We start from the raw sequence: 20,752 nt of genomic DNA, 5'->3' as shown, positions 1-20,752 counted from the left end.
CTTTCATGGCAGACTTAGCTTTCGGCAATATCTACCTTCCAAAAGGGCAAGATATGGCGTTAAGCTCTACAAATTGTGTGAAAGCGGGTCAGGATATACCACCGCCTTCAGGATTTATGAAGGGCGGGACCGCACAATAAATGTTCCTGGATACCCCCCTGATCTTTCCACCAGCAGTAAGATCGTGTGGGAGATAATGCAGCCTCTGCTTCACAAAGTGTACCACCTGTACTGCGACAATTTTTATTCCAGTGTGCCCCTGTTTAGGCATTTGCATGCTGCAAGGACTGGGGCATGTGGTACCATGCGCAAAAACCGAATTGGTTTTCCACAGCAATTAGTGGGGAAGCGCATGGTAAAGGGGGACTCCTGTGCTTATGCACCTGAGGAATTGCTGGCGGTCAAGTTCAGGGATCGCAAAGATGTGTATGTGCTAAGCACGATTCATACTGCAGGAACAGTGGCAGTGAGGGAAAGAGGGGAAACATCGGACAAGCAGAAACCAGTGAGCGTGTCCAAATATAACAAGTACATGGGGGGGGGGGGTGGATTTAAGCGACCAGGTTTTACAGCCCTATTTAGTAAAACGCAAAACTAAAACCTGGTACAAAAAAGTGGCCATTTATTTGTTACAGGTGGCCATCCACAACTCATTTGTGCTCTACAAAAAAAACAGAGGCAGAGACACATACCTGGATTTCCAGGAAAAAATTATTGAAGGCCTCATATTTGATGTTCAGGACACCCGAGAATGCCCCCAGTCTGAGGATGTCACGCGACTGACTGAAAGACACTTCATCAGTCGGATTCCCCCAACACCAACCAGAAGCAACCCCCAGAAAAAGTGCCGCGTCTGCAGAAAAGACGGGCACCGCAAAGATTCCCGATATTTCTGTCCCTCGCAACCAGGCCTGTGCATTGAGCCATGTTTTAAAAAATACCACACTGTTCTGAATTATTAGATTTTAGTTAATTCGTTGAAAATATATTTGCCCTACATTACTTTTTTATTTTTCCCCTGATTTTACTCCAATGGTGAGGGAGGGAATGGGTGGGGGGTGGATGTCATGTTTGATGTTTTCCAAAGTTCATCTGCTGGATAGCTCCATTTGCATAAACCTACAATTCCTTATTTTAGAAAACCCAAAAAAATAAATTCCCATTATACCCCTAGATGAATATTTTGGGATTTCTGCTTCAAGAGCAGATATTTTGGAAGTGTTATAGAAACTCTGTTGAGTTTTGTAAAACCAGCTTTGAAAAAAAGCGATTTGTGAAGTAAGCATCTTCTATCGTCCGCCCTCCTACATCTCTATGTGATAATAAGGCCCACATATTTGGTATCCCCATGCACAGGAGAGATGAATTTTGGCCGTGGTCTATACTGTGTGTGAAAAATGCTGGTATAAACTGACGCATTTGCTAAAAAATTGCAAATTTTATTTTGATCCATCTTATTCAAGAAACTTTGAATATGATAAACCCCTTGAAGAAAACCTTGTGGGGTCTACTTGTGTGAATGAAGTCATTTATGGGGTGTTTCCAATGTTTCAGCAGCATTACGCCCCCAAGAAAACAGTATGCGGCTATAAAATCAAATGCAAAATTCCTGGACCGAAAAGGCCAAAATCCTCCTTTTATGCCAAGCCCTGGCACATGCCCGCACAGTGAATAAGGCACACATATTTGGGATCCCCATGCACGGGAGAAGTGGAAGAATGTGAAAGGAGATGAATTTTGTCCGTGGTCTATACCGTGTGTGAAAAATACTAGCCTAAACTGACGCATTTGCTAAAAAAGCGCTGATTTTATTTTGTTCCATCTTATTCAAGAAACTTTCAGAAGAAAACTGGACTTGCTAAAAATATGATAAACCCCTTGAAGGAAACCTTGTGGGGTCTACTTGTGTGAATGAAGTCATTTATGGGGTGTTTCTAATGTTTCAGCAGCATTACGCCCCCCAGAATACAGTATGCGGCTATAAAATCAAATGCAAAATTCCTGGACCGAAAAGGCCAAAAAGCCTCCTTTTGGGTATGTTCACACGCTGAGCCAAAAACGTCTGAAAATACGAAGCTGTTTTCAGGGGAAAACAGAACCTGATTTTCAGAAGTTTTTTGAGCAACTCACATTTTTCGCGCCATTTTGTCGGACGTTTTTGGAGCTGTTTTCAATAGAGTCTATGAGAAAACGGCTCCAAAAACGTCCCAAGAAGTGTCCTGCACTTCTTTTGATGAGGCTGTAATTTTACGCGTCGTCTTTTGACAGCTGTCAAACAACGACGCGTAAATTACAGATCGTCGGCACAGTACGTCGGCAAACCCATTCAAATGAATGGGCAGATGTTTGCCGACGTATTGGAGCCGTATTTTCAGGCGTAAATCGAGGCATAATACGCCTCGTTTACGCCTGAAAATAGGTCGTGTGAACCCAGCCTAAATGCCAAGCCCTGGCACATGCCCGCACAGTGAATAAGGCACACATATTTGGTATCCCCATGCACGGGAGAAGTGGAAGAATGTGAAAGGAGATGAATTTTGTCCGTGGTCTATACCGTGTGTGAAAAATACTAGCCTAAACTGATGCATTTGCTAAAAAAGCGCTGATTTTATTTTGTTCCATCTTATTCAAGAAACTTTCAGAAGAAAACTGGACTGTCTAAAAATATGATAAACCCCTTGAAGGAAACCTTGTGGGGTCTACTTGTGTGAATGAAGTCATTTATGGGGTGTTTCCAATGTTTCAGCAGAATAACGCCCCCAAGAAAACAGTATGCTGCTGTAAAATTAAATGCAGAATTCCTGGACCGATAAGGCCAAAAAGCCTCCTTTTATGCCAAACCCTGGCACATGCCCGCACAGTGAATAAGGCACACATATTTGGTATCCCCATGCACGGGAGAAGTGGAAGAATGTGAAAGGAGATTAATTTTGTTCATGGTCCATACCGTGTGTGAAAAATGCTGGTATAAACTGACGCAATTGCTAAATTCTTGCATTTTTTTCCAATTTTGCCCACTTTAGAGAAAAAAATAAAAATGATATATACTGACAAATACCACTAAAACAAAGCCCTATCTGTCCTTTAAAAAGAGTGTAAAATTCAAAGATGAACTTTATTCACCTGCAGAGTTATAGTCATCTAAAGAAGCGCATAGCAAAATTGTGAAATTTGCTCTGGTCATTTAGCTGTAAAACAGCCTAGTCCTTAACCGGTTAAATTATATTTCAGGCACCATGTCAGGTTAGAAGAGGTCTTGTGGTGCAAAAACAGAGGAAACCCCACAAAAGTGATTCCATTTGGGAAACTACACCCCTAGAGGAATTCTAGGGGTGTAGTGAGCATTTTGACCACACAGGTATTTCATAGAATTCATTAGAATTGGGCAGTGAAAATGAAAAATTACATTATTTTCCAATAAGATGTAGCTTTACCTCAGAATTTTTAATTTTTTCAACAAATAAATAAGGAAAAGCACCCCAACATTTGTAAAGCAATTTCTTTCGCGTACGGAAATACCCAACATGTGGTCATAAACTGCTGTTTGGGCAAGCGGCAGGACTCAGAAGGGAGCGCTGATTTTGCTGGATTGATTTTTCTGCCCCATGTTGCATTTGTAAAGCTCCTAAGGTACCAGTACAATGGAAACCCCCCCCAAAAGTGACTCCATTTGGGAAACTACACCCCTAGAGGAATTCATCTAGGGGTGTAGTGAGCATTTTGACCCCCCAGGTGTTTCATAGATTTCATTAGAATTGGGCAGTAAAAATGAAAAATGTTATTTTTTCCACTAAGACGTAGCTTTAGGTCATAAAAGTGTCATTTTCTCATCAAATAAAGGAGAAAAAGCACCCCAACATTTGTAAAGTAACTTCTCCAAAGTACGGAAATACCCCATATGTGGTAATAAACTTCTGTATGAATACACATCAGGGCTCAGAAGGGAAGGACAGCCATTTGGCTTTTGGAGAGCAGATTTTGCTGGATTGTTTTTTCTGCACCATGTCACTTTTGCAAAGCCCCTTAGGTACCAGTACAGTGGAAACTCCCCAAATTTGGCAAACTACACCCGTTTAGGAATTCATCTAGGGGTGTAGTGAGCATTTTGACCCCACAGGTGTCTCATAGATTTTATTAGAAATGGGAAGTGAAAATAAAAAATTACATTAATTTCCAATAAGACGTAGCATTAGTTAAAAAATTTTCATTGGACTGATTCCTGGGTGACATGTTGCATTTACAAAGCCCCTGAGGTACCAGTACAGTAAGAACCCCTGAAATGTGACTCCAACTACCCTTGAGGAATTAATCTAGGGGTGTAGTGAGCATTTTTGACCACACAGGTTTTTGCTGAATTTATTAGAATTGGGATGTGAAAATAACAAAAATTAACATTTTTTTTTTTGCGAAAATGTAGTTCTAGCCCAAAAATTTTGCATTTTCACAAGGACTATAGGAGAAAAGCACCTAAACGTTCGTAAAGCATGCTCTCCAGGGTAAGGCAATACCCCACACGTGGTCATAAACTGCTATTTGGACACACAGCAAGGCTCTAAAGGGAAGGAGAACCATTTAGTATTTGGAGTGGAGACTTTACAAGATTCGTTTTTTGACACCATGTTGCATTGAGCTATATTACCAGTACAGTGGTACCCCCGAAAAATTACCCCATTTTGGAAACTAGATCCCTCAAAGAATTTATCTAGGGGTGTAGTGAGCATTTTGACCCCACAAGTGTTTTGCAAAATTAGTACACAATAGATGTTGCAGATTGAAAATTGCCTTTTTCCACAGATATGCCATTTCAGTGCCCAATGTGTTGTGCCCAGCTTGTACCACCGTAGACACACATCCCATAAATTGTTAAGCGGGTTCTCCAGAATACAGTAATACCCCATATGTGGTCATAAACTGCCGTTTGGGCACACTGCCATGCTCAGTTGGACCACCATTTTGCTTTTGAAGTGCAGATTTTGCTTGGTGTTTTACTGGTATTTCAGCTTATAATGTTGGGGCATATGTAAGCTGTGCAGAGTACATCAGTTCATATGTAATCTGTGCAGAGTACATCAGGGTATATGTAAGCTGGGCGGAGTGCATCAGGACATAATAGGATGATGTAATAATGGGATGAATGAATAATCCATGGATTGGTGTGGTACGCTTTGAACCAATCCTTTATGCACAGGCCAGGTTTCTTGGGTATTATACAAAATATCTGCGCTCCAGTATTGCCTAATCTTTGACTTCTTCACTAGCCCTATACGCAGCACAAGGCCCTAAAGTTTCCTCATCTCCGCTGCATCTACAGGGTCCACCTGTGGGGTCCAGCAAATGACGATGTGGGGTAATTAGTGAAATTCTACTGGACCTAAAAACTTTGTCTGGGCCGTCATTTAGCATCATTGTGTTTTGAGAGTCATAACGTGTTCGTTTTCCGTGGACGGGGCTGTGTGAGGGCTTGTTTTTTGTGGAACGAGCTGTAATTTTTATTGGTTCCATTTTGGGGTACATGCGATTTATTTATTTTTAATTACTATATATTCAATTTTTGGGGAATGAGGAAACCAAAAAACAGCAATGCTAGCACTTTTTTTTTTTTTTACAGTAGTGTTCACCGTGCAGTATAAACAACATGTTAATTTTATTCTGCGGGTCGATACGAGTACATCGATACCAAATTTATATAGTTTTTTTATGTTTCACTACGTTCCCACAATAAAAATACTCTTTTCTAAAAAAATCATGTTTTAGTGTCGCCATGTTCTGACAGCCATAACTTTTTTATTTTTTAGTTGATATCGCTGCGGGAGGACTTGTTTTATGCGTGACGAACTGTAGTTTCCATTGGTACCATTTTGCATTACTTGCAAATTTTTGATCACTTTTTATTAATTTTTTTTGAGACAAGATGACCAAAAAATAAAATACTGACATTGTTTGTTATAAAAAAAAAATACGATGTTCACCGTGCGGTAAAAAGAATGTGATATTTTTATAGATCCGGCCGTTCCGAACACGGCGATACCTATTATGTATAGTTTTTTTTCATGGTTTAATTTTTTTTCTAATTATAAATGAGTTGATCAGGGAAACAGGGCGATTGTTGTTTTTATTAGTTACAACTTTTATTTATTTATTTTTCCTTAACATTTTTTTTTTTACCTATTTCAATTTTTTTTTACACTTACCTGAAAACTTGAAGATCTGGTCTTCTGATCCCCGGTACACTACACTGCACTACTTAATTGACAGCCGCATTGAAGGGGTTAAATGGCTGCGATCGGTGGTAACTGCCATCGCCGCAGCTGCATGTCAGCTGTGTATTACAGCTGACAGCCGCTGAAGATGAAGCACGCACAGCTCCTGTGCCCGCTTCATCTACAGGGCATGACTGTACGCCCTTGTGCGAGAAATTATGGCTATAAGTAACAAAGGTTCAGTAAACGGGGCCGAGAGATCAGGTGGAGAAGATTTTAAGCAGTTTACAAGAGACACATGTAAACATTTCTAAATATTTATTTATTAAAACAAACATTAAATATTTATGTAAACATTTTTGTCAATTGTGAAAAGTAAAAGACAAAACAAGAAAATTAAAGAAACATTTGTTTTCAACAGTGGCATATAGTACATTATTAAAAGTATCAAGGCAAAAAGACTATCTTGAGTATAAAGTTACTTTTGTTGTCCAGTCCCAAACTATTGATGGCCTATCACCCCCGCCAATATGCTGTTTTGAAGAGGCTGCAGTACTCGCACGAAGGGGTCCGCAGCGGCGGTTCGCAGTATTACAGCCTTTTCCCATTGAAATGAATGGGAGAAGTCTGTTACACTGTGAACCGCCGCTATAAGTGTGTAGGCGATGTGAGCAGTTAAGGAAATTAAGGGAAACCAGCGCTCGTACGAACGCTGCCGTCCCTTCAAAGCAGCAAGAGTGGCGGGAGTCGGACCCCGACCGATCACATATTGATGGCCTATTCTGAAGATAGGCCATCAATTTTTTGGAACGGGACAACCCTTTTAAAACCTAATTCCATTCAAGACTTAAACATTCAGCTGTGTCTGCAGCTCTTTCATCTGACAGATCCTAAAAAGGTGAGATGGCCAGAATGTATTTGTTATTAACTGCTGTCCTCAATGAATTTTATGTTTTTGAGTGGGTAAAAAGTGGTCTTTCTTACCTTCTTCCCTTTAACAATGATTATATGTCCAGATAGACTTAACTGATAAGATATGGAAAAATTAAGTTCCCTATTGGCTCCAAAGGAGAATACAACAGTAGTGTTACTGAACAGGTTTCTGTATTTGTTATCTGAAGTAATTATTATGTCTTAAAAGTTCCACAGATCTTAAAGGAATAACACGGATTCCAAGAATTAACATAAAATATCTTTGAATCTATAAAAAAAAAAATGCCTTACCAATTCTTCTGTGTTTCCCTGTTGCTGGTTGTTGTGATGGTGTGTAATGATGTGTTGTCAAAAAGTGCTAACAAAAAGGGCGGCAGGAATCCAGCAGCAGGGAAATGGAGAGGAATTTGTAAGATAAATATATACTTTTTTTTTTATTATTATCTATTTAAGGTTAAAATTATGTAAAATCTTTACAGTGCTAAAAAATAACAAAAGTAATAATACTCACTTTTTTTCACTGTTAAATTTTAAATATACATTATAACATCACACCATTAGAACGAATGTGGGGTCTATTTATTGCACCCCATGCTGAAAAACAGCTGTTAGTATGGCAGCTAATTACTAATAACGGGTAGCTATAATCATGTCATTGCTGGAGAAAGTAAAATTTAGACCAGCATGGGACTCAGGATGAGTTGGTGCAGGATTGGTAAGGTGAGGACTATTACTTTTGCTATTTTATAGCATTATAAGATCTGTGGAAAAAATGTACGTGACTACACAACTCCTTTAAAGGGGTTTGTCAGGTTTCAACAAATAATGCTATTTTTTGTATAATTAAAAGTTATACAATTTTTCATTATATTTTCTGCATTAATTTTTCACAGTTTTCAAGATCTCTGCTTGCTGTTTTTCAGTAGGAGCATTCACTGTTTATTTCCAGTGGATAAAATTCTGTCCATGGTAATGTGATGGACACACAGGTGCTGGGATCATTAGAAGACACAGATCTGATACACAGACTGTAAAGAGCCATGTTCCTGAGTGCCCATCACATGACCAGAATTTTATTAATTGGTAGTAAACAATGAATCTTCCTACTGAATCAAGCAGATATCTTGAAAACAATAATCACAAATCTTGAAAACTGTGAGAATTATTACAGAAAGTATATTGCAAAATTGTGTAACTTTTAATTCTACAAAAAAATAACATTAATCTGCTGAAACCAGACAACCCCGTAAAGTTAAATTTTGAGCAACAGGTAACACTTTAACTTCAATTTAAAAACGTATTAATGTCTCTTAATATGTTATACTAAGGAGCATTTCCACCCAAACTTAAACAAGTAAGATATTACTGAAATATTAGTATAATAATTTGGAGCATTAGCCAGAGTTTAGTCATTATCTTTTCTTTTTACTTTTCTATTCAGTTGTGGTGGTTATTTTTGCAAAAGTCACAACAGCTATATTGGTTATCACTATTGAAATAGCTTCTTAGCAACTCATGGTAAAACGGTTATTGAGGGAATAAGCTGACAAAATGACAGCTTGTCATCAGTTGCCAACCAATTTATAATTGCCTATCAATATGGCTACACTTCCTGTTGTCACTTTTATCAAAAATGTCAGATTCAACAAAACAGAAAAGTGGCAATAGCTCTAGAAGCAAAACAAACAATTGTGAAATATTGGAGATCGCCCTAACTTCTGATTTTATAGTATATGGCCATTTTAACGTTTTGGGTGGAAATCCTCTGCAATAAAAAAAAAAAGGAAAATGTACAAATACTAATAACAAAGATGAGCAATAAAGTATATTGAAAACATCAGATTTGGGTAAGCGCGGCTCCACTTCTATTATTCATTGTTATATTAATGACATAGAATTAAAGGCCTTTGAAAGTGATTTTTTTTTAAATAAAGATGTCAGTAAGTGTGTTTGGTGCAACTTTCAAATTAGTTTTTATTAAAAACTCTTTTACTTTTTGAGATATAGCTGCTCTGTATACAGAGCAGGTGTATCGTTTGCTGAAACCTGTATCCGTCAGGTCCGTGGGACGGGTTCAATGTCAGCAAGTCCTATGCGTCGCTGACACGCAGGATCCACCTGTTATCCATCACAAGTTCAGAACTTTGATGTCAGTCCCGCGAACGATACAGCTGCTCTGTATACAGAATACAGAGCAGCTGTATCTCAAATATTAAAAATAATTTTTAATAAAAAATAATTATAAAGTTGCACTAAACACATTGACTGACATTTTTATTAAAAAAAAACAAACAAAAAAAAACCCACTTTCAAAGGTTTACATAGCCCACTGTAACTTCCCGACATTAAGTTTTGACATAACATAAAACGCAAAGCTTAACTGTAACATTGCATGATAATGATATCTTGAAGGAATATTCTACAAAAACAACATATATAACCAGTAAATAAACATTATTTTTTTCCTCTTCCAGTTGGACTTGTAAAAAACAAGCCTATGAGGAGACTTTTTACTTTTCAGCAATGATGCCATTCTTTTCTTGGTAATTTACTTTCTTGTTTACTCTATAAAAAATAAATAAAAAAATAGGTTTATATTAGATGAAGAAAATAAAAACAGAAAGAGATGGTAATGATATATTCATCATTTTAGGATTTTCTTTTACTTTCTGTCTATTTTGTTATAATATAAGGTTAAAAAAACATAAAAAGCAAAATGCACCTGTTTATATTGAATTTCAGAAATTCAGACAAACGGACCTCAGTATAAAAATCAGATGAAAGCTGATTGGTTGTGACAAGGAAGCAAGTTGATTTTTTTTGTAAGACAATGCTTATACATGCTTCATGCCAGAGATGTAAATACAGGGCTAAGGGCACGTTCACACGTGGTGGAATTGCTGTGGAATTCCGCTGCGGACAGACCGCACTGGAAATCCGCAGCAGACAGTTTGTCCATTGGTTTCCACACCTTTTAAGTTATCTTCGTGCAGACGTTGCGGACAACTCCGCTGCTGAGCATAAGCTGCGGTGCGGAATTTGGTGTCCGCAGCATACACTGTCTGTTGTGGATGATGCGTACATGTGGCGGAATTTCTCCCCTGACTTCAATGGAGTTGCAAAATTACACAATGAAATCCGTAGATGTTATGTGTGTTGTGTTGCGGATTGCTTTCACGAACAGTGTATTTCATCATTCTGGCTGGACCTGTGTTTCGAGGTCTATAGCCAGAATGAGATGGAATGTTTTAAAAGAGCTAAAATAAAGAAAAAGAGACACGGCGCCACCTAGTTCAGGTAAAAGCGATAAGAACAGGAGCAAACCAACATCAGGAAAATTGCTCACCTTAAATAGTGGACACCATTAAGTGTCACAAAAGCAAAGAAGCTGCTGCCAGGTCCATGCACAAGCAAAACAAGTTTGCTGTCAGAGGAAGAGCTGAGTACAACGGAAAAAAGGACCAACGGCGCTGCTAGTACAGATGTCACAGTAAGATAGAATTGAAATAAATGTATTTATTTGCAAATAACAGGGCTACGCGTTTCAACGCCGGACCGGCGTCTTCATCAGGCCAATACATACAGTGTGATACACGCACGTTTAAATACATAAGGGAAATTAAAACCAATTAGCTTGCAACACAGAAAGAACCGCCAACATGGGCGGGTCAAAGGTCAGACAGAACACATTATGTAAGCGTTTCTTTAGTACCAAGCCAAAACATGCTTAGTACAATATAAAAGAATATATATGTTAATATTTCAATAAAACAATAAATGTTAGATACAAGTTTAACCCCTTCCCTCTTTGGCCGATTTTGACCTTCCTGGCAGAGCCTCATTTTTCAAATCTGACATGTTTCACTTTATGTGGCAATAACTCCGGAATGCTTTTACCTATCCAAGTGATTCTGAGATTGTTTTCTCGTGACACATTTAGTATTTAATTGTGAAAAACACCAAAATTTAGCGAAAAATTGCAAAAATTTGCATTTTTCTCAATTTAAATGTATCTGCTTGTAAGACAGGCAGTTATACCACACAAAAATGTTGCTAACTAACATCCCCCATATGTCTACTTTAGATTGGCATCGTTTTTTGAACATCATTTTATTTTTCTAGGACGTTACAAGGCTTAGAACTTTAGCAGCAATTTCTCACATTTTCAAGAAAATTTCAAAATGCTATTTTTACAGGGGCCAGTTCAGTTGTGAAGTGGCTTTGAGGTCCTTAGATATTAGAAACCCCCAATAAGTCACCCCATTTTAAAAACTGCACCCCTCAAAGTATTCAAAACAGCATTTAGAAAGTTTCTTAACCCTTTAGACATTGCGCAGGAATTAAGGCAAAGTAGAGGTGAAATTTACAAAGTTCATTATTTTTTTCCAGAAATTCATTTTGAATCCAATTTTTTTGTACCACAGAATGTTTTACCAAAGAAATGCAACTCAATATTTATTGCCCAGGTTTTGCAGTTTTAGGAAATATCCGACATTTGGCTCTAGTGTGCTACTGGACTGAAGCACCGGCCTCAGAAGCAAAGGAGCACCTGGTGGATTTTGGGTCTCCTTTTTATTAGAATATATTTTAGGCACCATGTCAGCTTTGAACAGGTCTTGTGGAACTAAAACAGTGGAAACCCCCCAAAAGTGACCCCATTTGGGAAACTACACCCCTCGAGGAATTTATCTAGGGGTGTAGCAAGCATTTTGACCGGCCAGTTTTTTAGAAATTTTTTTTGGAACTAGGCCATGAAAATGAAAATCTACATTTTTTTCAAATAAAATGTAGGTTTAGCTAATTTCTTTTCATTTCCAAAAGAACTAAAGTAGAAAAAGCACCACAACATTTGTAGAGCAATTTCTCCCGAGTAAAACAATACCCCACATGTGGTAATAAACGGTTATTTGGACACACAGCAGGGCTTAGAATGGAAAGAGCGCCATTTGGCTCTTGGAGCTCAAATTTAGCAGGAATGGTTTGCGGAGGCCATGTCACATTTGCAAAGCCCCCTAGGGGACAAAACAGTGGAAACCCCCAACAAGTGACCCCATTTTGGAAACTACACCCCTCGAGGAATTTATCTAGGGGTGTAGCAAGCATTTTGACCGGCCAGTTTTTTTTGCAAAATTTTTTGGAACTAGGCCATGAAAATGAAAATCTACATTTTTTCAAATAAAATGTAGGTTTAGCTAATTTTTTTTCATTTCCAAAAGAACTAAAGTAGAAAAAGCACCAAAACATTTGTAGAGCAACTTCTCCCGAGTAAAACAATACCCCACATGTGGTAATAAACGGTTATTTGGACACACAGCAGGGCTTAGAATGGAAAGAGCGCCATTTGGCTCTTGGAGCTCAAATTTAGCAGGAATGGTTTGCGGAGGCCATGTCACATTTGCAAAGCCCCTAAGGTGACAAAACAGTGGAAACCCCCAACAAGTGACCCCATTTTGGAAACTATACCCCTTGAGGAAATTATCTAGGGGTAAAATGAGCATTTTGACCCCACAGGTTTTTTGCAAACATTTTTGGAAGTAGGCTGTAAAAATGAAAATCTACATTTTTTCAAATAAAATGTAGGTTTAGCTAATTTTTTTTCATTTCCACAAGGACTAAAGGAGAAAAAGCACCATAAAATTTGTAAAGAAATTTCTCCCGAGTAAAACAATACCCCACATGTAGTAATAAACGGCTGTTGGAGACACGGCGAGGCTGAGAAGGGAAAGAGCGCCATTTGGCTTTTGGAACTCAAATTTAGCAGGAATCGTTTGCGGAGGCCATGTCGCATTTGCAAAGCTCCTGAGGGGACAAAACAGTGGAAACCCCCAACAAGTGACCCCATTTTGGAAACTACACCCCATGAGGAAATTATCTAGGAGTACAGTGAGCAGTTTGACCCCACAGGTGTTTTACAGAACTTATTGGAAGTAGGCCGTAAAAATGAAAATCTACATTTTTTCAAATAAAATGTAGGTTTAGGTATTTTTTTTTCATTTCCACAAGGAATGAAGGAGAAAAAGCACCATAAAATTAGTAAAGCAACTTCTCCCGAGTAAAACCATACCCCACATGTGGTCATAAACGGCTGTTTGGACACACGGTAAGGCTCAGAATGGAACTAGCACCATTTGGATTTTGGATAGTGTCTGGGCGCCATGTTACATTTGCTGAGCCCCTGTAGTACTAGTACAGTGGAAACACCCCAAAACTGACTCCATTTGGGAAACTGCACCCCCTGAGGAATCATCTAGGGGTATAGTGAAAATTTTGATCCCAAAGGTTTTTTGCTGAATTAATTAGAATTAAGCTATGAAAATGAAAAATAATTTTTTTTTCCAACAAGATGTCGTTTTAGATCAACATTTTTCATTTTTACAAGGAATAGAGAAGAAAAAGCACCCCAACATTTGTAAAGTAATTTCTCCCGAGTACGGTAACACCCCATATGTGGTTATAATAGGCTGTTTACGTATATGGGAGCATTCAGAAGAAAAGGAGCGGTATTTATCTTTTGGAGCGTAGATTTTGCTGGAATGGTTTGCGGACGCCATGTTGCATTTGCAAAACCCCTGATGTACCAAACAAAAGTGACCCCGTTTTAGAAACTACACCCCTAAAGGCATTTATCAAGGGGTGTAGTGAGAATTTAGACATCACAGGTGTTTTTGAGAAATGAATACGCAGTGGATGGTGCAAAGTGAAAATTGCAATTTTTCCACGGATCTGCCCATTCACCGCACAAGATGTTGTGCCCCTAGAGAATCTTACCCCATAAATTGTTAAGCGGGTTCTCCCGGGTATGGTAATGCCTTACTTGTGGCCATAAATTGCTGTTTGGGCACGCTGTAGGGCTAAGAAGGAATAGACCGCCATTTTGAGCATGGATTTTGCTTGGTAGTTTTGTTTGAGTTTTGCTGGTATTTCCGTTTATAATGTGGTGGCATATGTAATCTGTGCGGAGCACATCAGGGCATATGTAATCTGTGCGGAGTACATCAGGGCATAATAAGAGGGTATAATAATGGGGTAAATAATACAATTATCCATAGATGTGTGTTACGCTCTGAAGCGATCCATTATGCACAGGCCGGTGTCACACTGATAAACGGTTTTATTTCTTATCCCCCTTTTGTAACGCTCTGCACCTTTTGGGGACTTTTTCTCCTTCGTAGTTTGGGAAATATTACTGGTAAAGTTTTGCGATGGTATAATATGGGCGCCCTCGCTTCCAGCGGATGTGCTATGTCCCTTCCCTTTCCTAGTTCCTAAATACTAGGGCCCTGAAACTGAAGGAATGTTCCCCTCCGGCCTGCGCATTGAGATGTTTTTTCATCACCGCATTACTAGTGCCGTAACTTTTTTATTTTTCAGTTGATTGAGCGGTGTGCGGGCTTGATTTTTGCAAGACGGGCTGTAGATTTTATTGGTATCATTTTAGAACAGATACGACTTTTTGATCACTTTTTATTTCATTTTTTGGTAAAGGAAATTACCAAAAACAAGCAATTCTGGAATAGTTTTTTATTGGTTTTTTTATCGGCATCCACAGTGCGCCCTAAATTACATGTTAGCTTTATTCTGCGGGTCGATACGATTACGGCGATACCAAATTTATATAGTTTTTTTTATGTATTGCAGCTTTTGCACAATAAAATCACTTTTTTTATAAAATCATTTGTTTTCTGTGTCGCCATATTCTAAAACCCATAACTTTTTTATTTTTTCGTGCACAAAGCGGTGTCAGGGATTATTCTTTGCGGGACGGATTGTCGTTTTTATTAGTACTATTTTGGAGTAAGGCTATGTTCACACGGGGTCTTTTGCAGAGTTTTTTGACGCGGAAACCGCGTCGCAAAACTCGGCAGAAACGGCCCGAGAACGCCTCCCATTGATTTCAATGGGAGGCGTCGGTGTCTTTTTCCCGCGAGCAGTAAAACTGCCTCGCGGGAAAAAGAAGCGACATGCCCTATCTTCGGGCGCTTCCGCCTCCGACCTCCCATTGACTTCAATGGGAGGCAGGAGAAAGCGTATATCTCGCTGTTTTATGCCCGCGGCGCTCAATGGCCGCGGGCGAAAAACGGCGCGATAATTGCTGTTCACACGGAGTATTTTGGGGGAGGAATATCTGCCTCAAAATTCTGTTTGGAACTTTGAGGCAGATATTCCTCCCCCAAAATACTCCGTGTGAACATAGCCTAAATGTGACTTTTTGATCACTTTTTATAGCATTTTTTGAAAGGAGATGTGATCTAAAAACAAAGATTCTGGCGTTGTTTTTCATGTTTTTTTTTTTACGGCGTTCACCGTGCGGGATAAATTACATAATAGTTTTGTCGTTTGGGTCGTTACGGACGCGGCGATACCAATTATGTATAGTTTTTTTAATTTTTACGGTTTTTCCCATAATAAAAGACTTACTATGGGAAAAAAGTCAGTTTAGCTTTATTTTTATTTGAAATGTGTGTGTTTTTATTGTTTTACCACATTTTTATTAACTTTTTTTTACTATTCTGACTTGTCCCACTAGGGGACATGAGGGCCTGATGCCCCGATCGCTACTCTAATACACTGCACTACATACGAAGTGCAGTGTATTAGCGCTGTCAGTTATTCACTGACAGCAAGCCTATGAGGACCCGCCGCAGGCTCCCGTACAAGGCAGACTCGGACGCCATTTTCTGGCGTCCGATTGCCACAGCAACCCTCTATTGAGCGCAGCATCTGAGGGGTTAATCTGCCGGATCGGAGAATAGCTCCGGTCCTGGCAGTTACAGGAGGGTGCCAGCTGTATAATACAGCTGTCACCCCGCGGTGATAGTGCCGGCTCTGCTTCTGAGCCCGCACAATCACTGTGCCGTACTTGTACGGCGCTTTGCGGGAAGCACCTCCCGACAGCGCCGTACATGTACGGCGCATGTCGGGAAGGGGTTAAGACAAAACAATTTTTGTTTACAAATATACAACAACAAAAATTATTTAACTCCTTAATGACCGGGCATGTTTGTACCTTAATGACCAAGCCAGAATTGTCAAATCTGGTATGCCTGACTTTATCAGAGAATAACTCTGTGAAAGTTTTGAATATCCAAGTAATTCTGACATTGTTTTTTCGTCACATGTTATACTTTATTTTAGTGGTAAAAGTAGACTTATACGATTTGCGGAAATGAATAAAAAAATAGAGAAATTGAAGAAATTTTGTAAAAATTATCATTTTTCCCTATTTTTAACTGCAATATGTCACATATGTACATACATACTGCACAATTTTTTTAATTAAATATATATTTCCATCTCTTTACTCTATTTTGGCAGCACTTTTGAAAAAAAATTTTTTTTTTGAGCAATTTGGAAGACTTACAAATTTAGTAATCATTTTATACATTTTGAAGTACATTTTGTTTTCCTGCACCAAGCCAGGTTTTCAGAGGCTCATAGGTGTCAGAATGGTGGAAACCCCCACAAGTGACCCCATTTTGCAAACTACACACCTTAAGGTATTTATTAAGGGGTGTTGTAAGTATTTTGACCCCACAGTTTTTTTGTAAGAATTCATGCAAAGCAGGCGTAAAAAAATATAATTTCACTTTTTTCATAAAAGTATCACTTTGAAGACCGATTTCTGTGTAAAGTGACCATGAGAATGAAGAAACACACCCCAAAATATATCACCCTGTTTCTCCTGTTTTCAAAAATGCCCCCATTGTGACCCTAATGCATTGCTTGGACACACGACAGGGCCCGAAAGGGAGGGAGCACCCGGAGGCTTTAGGCCCCACTGTACATTTGGAGAGGTTTTGAGCTACCAGAGCGATAGAATCTCCCCATAAACGACCCCATTTAGAAAACTAGACCCCTTAAGGTATTTATCTAGGGGTGTAGTGCGTACTTTGACCCCACAGTTTTTTGCTAAATTTAATGCATAACAGGTGAAAAAAAAATTTATTTCACTTTTTTCATAAAAGTATCAGTTTGAAGACCGATTTCTTTGTAAAGCGAACATGAGAATGAAGAAACACACCACAAAATCTATCACCCTGTTTCTCCTGTTTTCAAAAATATCCACATTGTGGCCCTAATGCGCTGCCTGGACACACGGCAGGGCCCAAAAGGAAGGGAGCACCCGGAGGCTTTCAGGACTCATATTTTGCTTGAAAGTGTTTTATTCCCCACTGTACATTTGGAGAGGCTTTGAGCTGCCAGAACGATAGAAACTCCCCATAAACTACCCCATTTCGAAAACTAGACCCCTTAAGGTATTTATCTAGGGGTATAGTTAGCATTTTGACCACACAGGTTTTTCGCTAAATATATTGGAATTAGTCTGTAAAAATTAAAATGTACTTTTTTTCTGAAACAACATAGAAATTTGTATTATTTACAAGGAATAACGAAGAAAATGCACCCCAACATTTGTAAAGCAATGTCTCCCGATTACGACAATACCCCATATGTGGTAATAAACTGCTGTTTGGACCCACAGCAGGGCTCAGAAGGGAAGGAGCGCCATTTGGATTTATGATTTTGCTGGAATGGTTTTCGGTGCCATGTCGCATTTGCAATGCACTGGAGGGACCAAAACAGTGGAAACCCCCCAAAAGTGACCCCATTTTGGAAAAACCTTCAAGGAATTTTTCTAGGGGTATAGTGAGCATTTACACCCCACGGTTCTTTTGCAGAGTTTATTAGAATTAGGGCGCGAAAATGAATATAGAAAATTTTTCCACTAAAATGTTGCATTTTCTCATTTTCACAAGGAATAAAGGAGGAAAAAAAACAACCATTTTTTATAAAGCAATTTCTCCCGAGTACGGAAATACCCCACATGGGGTCATACGTTTTTTTCATTAGAAATGAATTAACCCTTTCAGGACTGATCCAGTTTTTGCTTTCTTATTTTAGATTTTCCCTCCCCGCTTTCCAAGAGCCATAACTTTTTTATTCTTCCATCAATAGAGCGGTGTGAGGGCTTATTTCTTGCGGGAGGAGCTGCAGTTCTTATTGGTACCATTTTTTGGTACATAAAAAGTGATTCAAAAGTTGTATTACATTTTTTTTTTAGAGCAAAGGTGACAAAAAAAACAAAACTGCGATTTTGGCGGTTTCAATTATTACATTTTTTTAAGGTGTGCACTGTGCAAATTAAATAATGGTATATTGTAATAGTTCGGACTTTTACGGACGTAGCGATACCAATTTTGTTCATTTTTTCACATTACTTTAGAAGAAAAATGCGAAAAGGTGTTTTGTTTTTTTAACTTTAAAAAAAAAAATTCTCACTACTAATAACTATAATTTTTCTACACATTTTATTAATCAATCCCCTTAGGGGACTTGATCCAGCGATCATTGGATCACTGGTACAATACACTGCAATACTAATGTATTGCAGTATATTGTTATTCTTACAGGCTTCTGTAACAGAGCGATCGCTGTTCCTGTCCGTTAGTACCGAGGGGGCCTGCTGTAATACACAGCTGACACCCGCAGCGTATGGAGCGGGCTCAGTACGTGATCCGGCTCCATACATCAACCGCCGCACCATGACGGGCAATTAAGTCATAGTGCGCAAAGGGGTTAATGCACAGCGGATGGTTCAAAGTGAAAATTGCAATTTTCCACCGATATGCCATTTTAGTGCATAATATGTTGTGCCCAGTGTGTGCCACAGAAGACAAATACCTCATAAAACGTTAAGCGGGTTCTCTCGGGTGTGGCGACACCGTATGTGTGGGCGCAAACTGCTGCTTGGGCACGCTGCAGGGCTCAGAAGGGAGGGACGCCATTTTGCTTTTGGAGCGCAGATTTTGCTTGGTAGTTTTTCTGTTTTGGGTTTCGCTGGTATTTCAGTTTATAATGTGGGGGGCATATGTAATCTGTGCGGGGTACATCAGGGCATAATAAGAGGGTATAATAATGGGGTAAATAAATAATAATTCATAGATATGTGGCCGGTGTCACACTGATAAATGGCGCCCGATCTTATCCGCTTTTGGAACATTTTGCATCGCCATATTCTGAGAGCCAGAACTTTTTTATTTTTTCACCACCGGAGTCATGTGAGGGCTTATTTGTTGCGGGACAATCTGTAGTTTTCATTGGTACAATTTTGGGGTACATGCGATTTTTTTTTTATCACTTTTTGTTCAATTTTTTTGCAATCCTGAGCAAAAAACAGGAATTCTGACACCGTTTTTTAGGTTTTCTTTTTGCGGCGCTCACCGTACGCTATAAATTAAATTTTTACTTTATTCTGCGGGTCGGTACGATTACGGCGATACCATATGTATATAGGTTTGGTCCTTTTTTTTAGCGTTTGCACAATAAAATGACTTATTTATAAACAAAAAAAAAATGTCTGTGTCACCATATTCAGAGAGCCATAATTTTTTTATTTTTTAGTCAAAAAAGCTGTGTAAGGGCTTGTTTTTTGCGGGACAGATAGAAGTTTTTATTGGTACTATTTTTGGGAACATGCGACTTTTTGATCACTTTTTATTCTTTATTTAGGGAGCGGTGGTGACCAAAAAAATAGTGATTCTGTCGTCGTTTTTTATTGATTTTTTTTGGGGTGTTCATCATGCGGGGAAAATAACATTACAGTTTTATAGTTGGGGTCGTTACGAACGCGGTGATACAAAATATGTGTACTTTTTTAACGTGTTCATTTTTTTTCTATAATAAAAGTCTTATTATAGGAAAAAAATGCATTTTGTGTTTATATAACTTATAACTTTTATTTTTACACTTTTTTTAAAACATTTTTATAACTTTTTTTTACTTTTTTTACTTGTCCCACTAGGGGACACTTAGACTTGCAGCTTTGATCGCTGCTGGAGTACATTACACTACACACGTAGTGTAATGTACTCTGTCATTGTGACGTGACTGTCACACTGACAAGAAGCAGAGGAGGAACGGCCGGAGGCTGTTCCTCCGAGGCTTCCTTACATGGCAACCCGGAGGTCATTATCTGACCTCCGATTGCCGTGACAAGCATCGGTAGCCCCCACGATCACTTCGTGGGGGCTGCCGATGTGCTTCAAACCACTTAAATGCGGCGACGGCAATCCGTCGCCGCACTTAAGGGGTTAACTGCCGAAAGCAGCGGCTATGGTCCGCTGTCCGGCGAGACTGAGGCCTCAGCTGTCTAGGACAGCTGTCAGCGCGCGTCTGTCACTCTGTGTTTACACAGAGTGACAGTTTGAAATGCGGACGAAAATGCACGTCCTGGTGCGGGAACTAGCAGCCGACCAGGACGTGCATTTTCGTCCTTGGTCGTGAAAGGGTTAAGTAAAAGGATTTGCATAAAGACTGTGAGACAGTGACAGGTAAAGTCATTGAGGGAAGGTATATTTCCCCTAGAATCCTGTCATATGTAGCCTAGGCTCCAGGGAATGAGTAGTTCTTGCAATAGAAAGCTCTAGCTTTCCAATCTCGGCTTAAGGAAAAGCCGGAAAAAGGGCCTGGAGTTGGATTGGAGAAGAGCAGGGCGGGTTCCCCAATCCCTAGTCCATCTCTGTTTGTAGGACAAGGCTGATGCTCAATTAGCTGCACCTGTAGCCTGTGTATAAAAAGGTGCAGACACAGTGTGTGTGAGTCTCACCCCTGACTCAGAC

The 20,752-nt window shown here is 39.2% G+C and overlaps 1 protein-coding gene across 1 annotated transcript in view; it reads right to left on the bottom strand.

The window, feature by feature from the left end:
• Positions 1 to 6,503: 6,503 nt before the first annotated feature.
• Positions 6,504 to 20,752, bottom strand: part of LOC142750370 (uncharacterized) — a 203,265-nt gene continuing 189,016 nt past the window's right edge. The window contains exon 12 of the mRNA XM_075859369.1: positions 6,504 to 9,698. Coding sequence (XP_075715484.1) covers positions 9,694 to 9,698 — 5 coding nt within the window. The 3' untranslated portion in view covers positions 6,504 to 9,693. The remainder of the gene's footprint in view (positions 9,699 to 20,752) is intronic.

Source organism: Rhinoderma darwinii, chromosome 3, assembly GCF_050947455.1.
Source record: "Rhinoderma darwinii isolate aRhiDar2 chromosome 3, aRhiDar2.hap1, whole genome shotgun sequence".
In the NCBI taxonomy this organism is placed as follows: Eukaryota; Metazoa; Chordata; class Amphibia; order Anura; family Rhinodermatidae; genus Rhinoderma; species Rhinoderma darwinii.
This window is presented reverse-complemented; position numbering and strand designations above follow the sequence as displayed.